Raw genomic sequence first — 8,576 nt, forward strand, 5'->3', positions numbered from 1 at the left:
TAAGATGTTAATTTCAAGTGCTTTGAAATTAGTGATGTAGCCAAATGTAGTTTTCAGCCTCGGCGTCGGACACGGCTCATCGAGTATTGCTGCTAAAATGTATTCGGCTAATGCAGTACCGGTAACCGTCTCGATGCTGGAGGGCATTACAGTATGAAAGCGGCTTAATATCTTACGTGACCTTTCACAACGGAGAAAATATCTCTCTGATCTCGACGGTGGTAAATGTAACGCATCATGGAATACAGAGGCGACGACTCGTACGTGCCGCGTCCTTTCATGCTTTGAAGTGAATTCGTCTGTCACATTCCATTTTGTTTCGGTATGCAAAAAAGAAAAAAAAAGTAAACCACAGCTGGGGTGTGTTTCCTGTCCTCTTTAATCAAGACGTGTAGCGCTATAAAACACAAGCAACCCCCCCCCCCCCCCCCCCCCCGCTCCATTACTGTGCTGTATTTCTGACCTGACTGCTGCTACACGTTGTTGTCGTGTTTCACTACTTGAATATGTGTTTTCTGTGTTTAACCTCAGGTTGTCTGTGTTCAGTGTTATTATTTCCCTCGTGTGTGTATGCCTTTTTATGCATCCTCTCAACAGCTAACGATTAGTAAAACTGCCGCCCTTCACGTTTTTGATTACCGTAGCGTAGATGTTAATTGACGTTAAAGCTAAATGTGATTACAGCTAACGAGACTGGCGAGAATGAAATGGTAACTCTTTGTTGTCAGACTGTGACAAATAGCGAAACGTGTACATGACGCCTTGACAGCAAAATACTTTTGAGTCTTTTTTTTTTTGCAGTAGATGGTAAGTCACGTGTAAACGAAAACAGGTAACAAATCTCAAAGCAAGAAGTTGAAAACTTAGAAACATTGTTACCAAACATGTTTTGAATTTCTATAAAGCTTTATTGAAAATTTGTATTTTATAAAAAAAACACCCACCAATATCAAGTAATGTCTTGTCAAAGAACGCCTGTATTCTGATTAGCCTTCAAACTTGGTTAGACTATCTGCCTTCATCTTTTTTGCGAGTAAAAACAAAAACATAATTTTGATGGGTTTTTTTTATTATTATTAAGCTGCTGAATTTAATAAACAACTTTTGGGGCCACCAAATATTTTGGATCATGCAAAGAATCTATATTGTACTGTAGTAATTTTGTAATATTTGTAAGATGATATAGTGGATGTGACTGGTTACCATTGCTTGAATCTGTACATTGTCCAATAAATTGTTTACATTATTTTGGGCTTGAGTTTTTCCTATAATTTTGAAGTTTTGTGTGCAGTATTAATAACAATAAATTGTATTGCTTAAATTGATTTAGATCTAAACTGGTGACATACTTGTGATTCATAGGAGTAACGTGAAACTGCATAAAGCAAAATTATCAAATTTCTCGAGAAATGTCTCTTTTTGTCTCGTGGTGCCGCAGTTTTGGTCTGACTATTTTTTTTTTATGCGAATAACGCTTATCACCAAAATCGCGGCGACATTCTCCGCTTCTGTAAAGTCTAGCATTTACGTGGTATCTCGCCCAGACGGCCGCTGTCACTACCCGCCATTGGGAGCGCTGTTTCACGGGAACAAACCCCACGGGGGAGAGCCTCGGAACAGCCGAGTGGAGGTGGAGTCTGTAGGTGGGGGAGAAGAAAGGGGAGAGACGGAGAGAGCAGAAACTGGGGGGGGGGGAGGACGGCGGATGGTTTACGCTTTAAAAGTTGCATTACAACAAATTTAAGTTGCGGCAAAGAGGAGTGGACAAGATGATAACGCCCTACTTCCTGGAGAGTTTCTGGGTATGTAATTTGTATCACTGGTAGCGGCATTCCGTATATCTCGCTGTGTTGTCGCGGAGTAAGTCAAATGTAGTTTGACAGATGTGTTTCGCGTGCTTGCTGTTGCCGAAACGGCGGAAACGTCGGCTGTTGCCGTACTCGCCGTTCAGCGGTACACCGGCTATCGCTGACTTCCCCTCCCGCTGGTTATTATTTTGCTAACCCGGGGTTTTGGGCCTCTGTGAACCTATCTAACCTGAAAACCAAAAGGGCTCCGCCCCCCGCGCCCTCTAATTGGTTATCTCATAATCGCTTGGAATGTTCCTGGCCTCTTTCTTGAATGCCATTGGACGACGCGAGCTGTCAATCCAAACACTTCCGTCACGAAGTTTCAGTGAGAGGCCAGATGTTTGTTTAGTAAGTTAGAGAACAGCGTTAAAACCTGAAATTAGCCCCAAATAGCTAAAGACACTTAGCGCTTATATTTATTCAGCCTGTTCTGTTTTGTGTGTATTAATAATAAGTTGTGTTAACTGTTAATCTTTACTGTCGAAAGGTCCTGATTTGACGTGGCTGTGCTACAGCAGGTTGAAAACGTCGTTCACTGTTTTGTCTTTCTTTTAGAACTATTTTGACACGAAACAAAATGTCTGTAAAACTGAGGACGAGTCAGACTCTGGCTTTTATTAAGCAATATTAGCACTGCAGCAAACATGACATTTTTTTTCTTTTCTGTTTTGGATAGCCTTATACAAATATTATTACCTCTTTGCATAAAAGGTTCACCAGTAAAATAAACATTATATCAGCAATAACCACATTAAACAAGAACACACACTATTATAACTTTCTACCGCAATCTCAGCATAAATGGACTAGTTCAAAACGAGCATCTCTCTGCTGCTGGCTTTCAGTGGAATCTTATCCCATTCCTCTCAGACAAACACATCCTGTTCTGTGATATTCCAGGTTTTATGTGCCGCAGCCCCCCCCCCTTGGGGAATTCTCCTGAGACGGAAGAGGAGCGGTTCATGAAAAGTGCATCTAGATAAGAGTTGAAATAAAGTACAACACCGTCAACCGCAAAGCGTGTTTTTATCCTGGGGGGGAAATTTATAAATGAAATTGAAGAGGAGCGGAGAGCCGAGTCGATCCCGGTTCTTCAATCTGCCCTTTGTGCCCCTGCAGGGGGGGGAGGGGGGGGGGGGGGCACAAGAGAATCCAGTGATGGCAAACATCAGCTGTGTGTTTAACATGCGGGACACACACTTGGCATGAGGACATTCATCCATTTCCCTTTCACTTGACTCGGAGCACTTGGTTCGCCCCGTCGTGTCTGGACGTTCGGTGTGTAAAGTGCAGCTCATTCGAGAAGCTATCTCATTAGGAATGGACATACAGAGGTGGCATCTTGATTGGTCGCTTGGCTGCAGCGTTTCCTTTCGCTAGCTTCATTCTCGTGTCTCTCAATGCCGTTTCCCCTTTTTTTTTTCTTCTTCTATGCGTGTCAGTTTCTGGCGTCTCGTCCTGTTGCTGAAATGTTTCACCGACGTGTCCGTCCCCCAAACGCACTGAACGATCTTCGGCGGCGGGTTTGCGTGTCGGCTCGATTAAAAGCGGCAGCAAATTGACTGAATGCTCAAAATGAGGTCGTGTTTAACGCTGGTCTCCGACATGTCATGGGAAAATGAGATGGCAGCGTGATAAGCAAACAATGCTGACGCTGCTAACGGCCTGAGCATCCTGCTGCCCCCCCCCCTCTCCCCTCTCCGTCTGTAAAGACTGAATTAACAAGTGTTGGACGGTTGTGACACTTTTCCTCTCAGCTGTTGAATCCAGACTCGCATGAATTCTTGTATCTGTATTCGTAGAGGAAGCTCCTGCTCGTGTTAACGAAAAAGTATTAAAGAATATTTATACTTGTGTAATACAGCAAGACAAAGAAAATGTGACATTTTGCTCAACGGAACAGGAAAAAAAAATTAGAAACTTGACTGATTGCTGAGATTTTTGTTGTTGTTGTAATTTTCTGTAATCGACGGGAGATGATTCCATTTATCTTCCCAAATTAAAACCCGTTTGTGTCGGATTAACCGAATGATGTGAAGCCGTTTGAAATTAGATGTTGCCTGTAAATAATACAACTTCTTTTCCGTGTAAATGTAACGGATGAAAATGCAGTACGTAGAAAGCCTGCCGGGCAGCTAACGCAGGATATTCACACGCAGAAGAGAGGAGGGGTGAATTCTTCTCCTCCACCCGGCAGATAAACGAGTATTTCAGGTGAAGGATGGTTGTGTGTGTTTTTTTTTTGTTTTTTTTACTGTTTTTCTGCTGTTTAAACGAGGAACCTCAATCCACCGTAACGCAGCTGCTGATTTATGTTCTCCTCGAGTGATCAAACGGTTCATTGGTTCAGACCGATCTGTGACAGGAAGCTGCGGGACGGTTGGCTTTCGGCCGGCTACCTGGTGGTCTGTCGCCGCACCGCAGCAGAGACGTCACGCTAAATGAATCGCCGTGTGTGTTTGGAATGTGAAAGACGCCGCGAGGCCGTGCGTCAATGAATGTCCAGACGGAGACGTTGAGAAACGGCCGCGCTCTGGTAGCGCTTCCCCTCCCGCTCTGAATTGTAGGCTACTTATAAAAGATGTTCCTGTCTTTAATGTTTCTTCCGCTGCTCTGTTTAGGAATATTTATTTTGGGGGGGGAATCGGTCCCACTATTGTAAACTCGCCTGAGCTGGTTCCGGCATTTGTTTTTATTTTTCGGTGGTGTTCTTTCTTATCACATTCCACACGACTGGGCTTGTGGCACAGAATGGACTTTCCTCCTGTTGCTGTTCTGCTCTGTTTAGCCGCTGTGTGTTTTCACTCGTGTGTGTGTGTGTGTGTGTGTGTGTGTGTGTGTGTGTCACTTCCCTGTTTCGTCGCCCGGTCGGCCAGCTGTGTTTGTCACCTTTTGTTTTTTACACTCTCACACTAAAACGCGCCGCTGTGTTTATTCTTGCACAGTTTCTTGCGTCGGTTTTTGTCACTCTTGCTTGTTAAATTGTAATTATTTATTTTTGATTTAAGCAGCAGCAAAAGTAAAGAGACATGATTTAAGAGCAAACTTAATGGGCCCGTCAGTAATCCGCCTCCTCATGGATTGGCATAACCTCCAGATGACGTCGTTCTGTGGGACGGCAAACCATCGCCTTGTCATGCTAGCTAACGGCTATGCTTGTACCAACAGCAAAGCTATAATTTGGTAGCACATCTCCTCTGTTGCTTTGAGAATATAGTTTTCATCACATTTAGCCTTTTGTCAGCTCGTTGAATGTATCCTAGCCGCTACACCAGACTGCTGGCGGTGGACGGATCCAGGAACCAGGAAGTGTCTGTGACAGGTTTGGGCTGAGGTGGATCAAAGATGAGTCACGGAACACACACACACAAACACACACACGTCATCGTCTTGATTTCCTTGTTTCCCGCTTTGACTCGGGCTCATTAGACGAACATGTGATCAGATCACTTGTTCTCGACCGGTTTAAGAACTTGAACTTGGTTTCGTTTCGCGTCAGCCGACTGAATTGATTGGTCACGTGTAGCTCGACGGGGCTAGCAGCATGTGGCTAGTTAGCGCGAGATGCATAGTAGCTGAAAGGGTTTCGCTCTGATCTGGTGTCGCTGAGAATCCGTTTGTGGTCGTGAGGTTTAATTTATTTTTCTTATTTTATATATTGCAATCCCAAATCCTACATTCTTTGAGGAGTTAAATCATTTCTCTGGTGTATCTGTGACATAAAATTGCAGTAATCCGGTTTGTCGTCATTATTTCTCTGGTTTATATGCGTTAACCCAACAGCAGCAGCATTTTACCCGGCGTCATGGTAACGGGAACATCACTCTTCCTGAAAAAGCCTCTTCTGTAACGTCCTGTCAATAACGCAAGGTGTTTGTTGTTGTTGTTGTTGTTTGTCCGGTGGCTCATCTGCTTGTCTCTTTCGTGCAGGGTGAAAAAAATAATGGCTTTGACGTACTTTACCACAACATGAAGCATGGTCAAATCTCCTCCAAGGAGCTGACGGACTTCATCAGAGAACGGTAACGTTCCTTCATGGATTATTGATAAATGTGTTAATTTATTGTCCTCTAGCGAGTTTAATTATTCCCGAACCTCCCAGTCCAGCAGGGAGTGAACTTAATCCCAGTGAAACCTCACTGGGCCACTTTCCAGGTTGCCTCAGGCCGTTGAGTTCAGACATCTGGGGGAAGTGACGGGTCTTCTTCGGCGCTGTGGCTCCCCCTACTGGAGAAAAGTTGCTATTGCATCCTCGCAACCCAAACTACTAAATAATAGTAATAAGCATGAATTAAAAAAAGAAAGAGCCAGTCGTGGCATATCGTATCTATCGATGTGTGTGTGTGCGTGTTCTGGTTATTGTAAATGATAAATGAACCACACATAATTCAGGCTGTCGTTTCATTCATTCATTTCTGTGCAGAATAAAGGAATATAAAGGCTAACCTAAAATTAACAGGGGAGCTTTTCTGCGCTCAGCTTTAGCGTGAGGCTTTTTTGAACCAATCCCCAGCCAAGATTCTTTTCTTTCTTTCTTTTGCCCACACACGCTGCGTCTTGTTAAACATTGCCCCCCCCCCCCCCACACACACTTAAGGGTGGGGGGGGGGGGGGGGGGGGGGTTGTGGGGGGGTGCATTTGAGCCAAAGCTCAAAAGCACATACTTTGGAAATCTCATACCACGCATGAAAAGGTGCTTTAAAGAAAAAAATTGTGGCACCTTGATGGTACTTTAACAAGTCATCTGTGTGTGTGTGTGTGTGTGTGTCGTGTTTCCACTCTGGTCCAGGAGCACCATCGAGGAGTCCTACGCCAGGTCCATGACCAAACTTGCCAAGACGGCTGGCAACTTCTCTCAGCTTGGGTGAGCTTCCTTCCACGGCTTTCTAGCTTCCTAGGAAATGGGCCGGCAGGAATTCCCGTTCCCGCCTCTGACGTGTCGTCCTTTGCGACAGGACTTTCGCGCCGGTGTGGGACGTGTTCAAGAGCTCAACGGAGAAGCTGGCCATGTGTCACATGGAGCTGGTGAAGAAGCTGCAGGACCTCATCAAGGAGGTGCAGAAGTACGTGGAGGAGCAGGCCAAGGCACACAAAAAGGCAAGCGGATGGGGGGGGGGGGCCGTTGTTCCGGGTAACGTTGTATTACGCGAATGCAAAGCTTGGACTCATCATTAGCTCAGCCAAGTTGTGACTGTGGAGAATGTCGACGGTACTTCCAGACAAAAGAGGAGGTGGCATCCACCCTGGAGGCCGTGCAGAACATCCAGACCACCTCTCAAGCTCTGCAGAAGTCCAAGGAGAGCTACAACACCAAAACCGTGGAGCAGGAGCGCCTCCGCAAAGAGGGGGCCACCCAGAGGGACGTGGACAAGGTGGGCGATCGCATCGAGACGCGCCGTCACGCAGCGCCCGGTGAAAGCCTTTTCATGTTGAGACTTCAGCACCGGAAGCGTCTGCAGATGTTTTTATTTCCCTCTGAGAACACGCACACGGCCACTGCACTGTGTGTGTGTGTTTCCAGGCATTGTTTATTTGGCTCTTTGTTCTTTGCAGGCTGGAGTGAAAGCTAAAAAGGCCACAGAGACCTACAAGTCATACGTGGAGAAATACGCAGCGGCCAAGTCCGAGTTTGAGCTGAAGATGGCAGAAACCACGCAGGTGCGCCCTTCATCATCCTCATCGGATCCATCCGAGGAGCTCATCCGATAAACTCCAAACTAAAATCGGAGCCGGACGCTTCGCCGCTGGAGATGTTTACGCAGTTAGCGTAGCGTTTGTGTCGCGCGGCGCGGCGCTGCTTCCTGTGTTTGCCGTTTATGGCTCATCTCCAATGTGGAGATGAGTTCTAAAGTTAAAAACTAGTATTTGTGATCTGTGTGTGTCGACGTTAGACTAATCGTGTGCGCGCACACACACACACAGGAAGTAGCAGAATCAGGAAGGGAAGCGGCTTTACCTCCCTTATTTTTGTTTCACCTGACATCACAAGGGCGATTTGTCGACGGTGGTTTTTAACTGACCGGAGGATCTGTTAATCCGCTTCTCCCGAAACGTCTCTGATTTGCAGAAATTCCAAGACATCGAGGAAAATCACATTTTTCACATGAAGGAGATCATTCAGTCGTACTCGCGGTCTGTCGACGAGACGCACGTTCAGATAGGAGAGGTGAGTCCGCACGCACGCACACGCACACACACACACGCACACACACACGCACGCACACAATTAATGCCGTCTTTGATCGCGCTATTCGTTTTGCTGAAAACCAGGAAACGGCCCATTCGACCAATTAAAAAACGAGGGGAACTTCCTGCGAGCCGATCCAGGAGTTTTACAAAGTTCTGCACGGGCTTCTTGATCTCCGCTAGAAAGGAAAAAAGCACGACGTTGGATCCAGCCGTGGCAGCTTTCAAACATCGTTCGGATAACCGAAGTCGAGCTCCTCCCCCCCCCCGGCTCTCGTTGATCTGGAGCTGCTCGCCGCCGCCGCCGTGATTCTCTTATCGTCTGTAGAGGGTGACGCAGCTCCACCGTCGGGAAGTGTCCGTAGTGACGAGCTGCCACAGGTTGCCCCGCCCCCACGGCTCCTTTTCCCGAGGAGGAGACGGGCAGAGCTGCTGCGCCGTGGACAGAACTCCCCACGCCAGAAACGTGTGTGTGTGTGTGTGTGTGAGCAAGCTGGATGTGCAGGTCGATGACCCCCATCGTAACTGCAGCACCTGACA

General features: G+C 46.5%; 1 protein-coding gene across 1 annotated transcript in view; it reads left to right on the forward strand.

The window, feature by feature from the left end:
- The first annotated feature begins 1,665 nt into the window (after window positions 1–1,665).
- Window positions 1,666–8,576, forward strand: part of LOC137908723 (F-BAR domain only protein 2-like) — a 9,405-nt gene continuing 2,494 nt past the window's right edge. Inside the window, exons 1-7 of the mRNA XM_068753145.1 lie at window positions 1,666–1,802; window positions 5,781–5,872; window positions 6,640–6,714; window positions 6,806–6,947; window positions 7,070–7,222; window positions 7,404–7,508; window positions 7,918–8,016. Coding sequence (XP_068609246.1) covers window positions 1,770–1,802; window positions 5,781–5,872; window positions 6,640–6,714; window positions 6,806–6,947; window positions 7,070–7,222; window positions 7,404–7,508; window positions 7,918–8,016 — 699 coding nt within the window. The 5' untranslated portion in view covers window positions 1,666–1,769. The remainder of the gene's footprint in view (window positions 1,803–5,780; window positions 5,873–6,639; window positions 6,715–6,805; window positions 6,948–7,069; window positions 7,223–7,403; window positions 7,509–7,917; window positions 8,017–8,576) is intronic.

This window comes from Brachionichthys hirsutus, chromosome 19, assembly GCF_040956055.1.
Source record: "Brachionichthys hirsutus isolate HB-005 chromosome 19, CSIRO-AGI_Bhir_v1, whole genome shotgun sequence".
NCBI classification, from domain to species: Eukaryota; Metazoa; Chordata; class Actinopteri; order Lophiiformes; family Brachionichthyidae; genus Brachionichthys; species Brachionichthys hirsutus.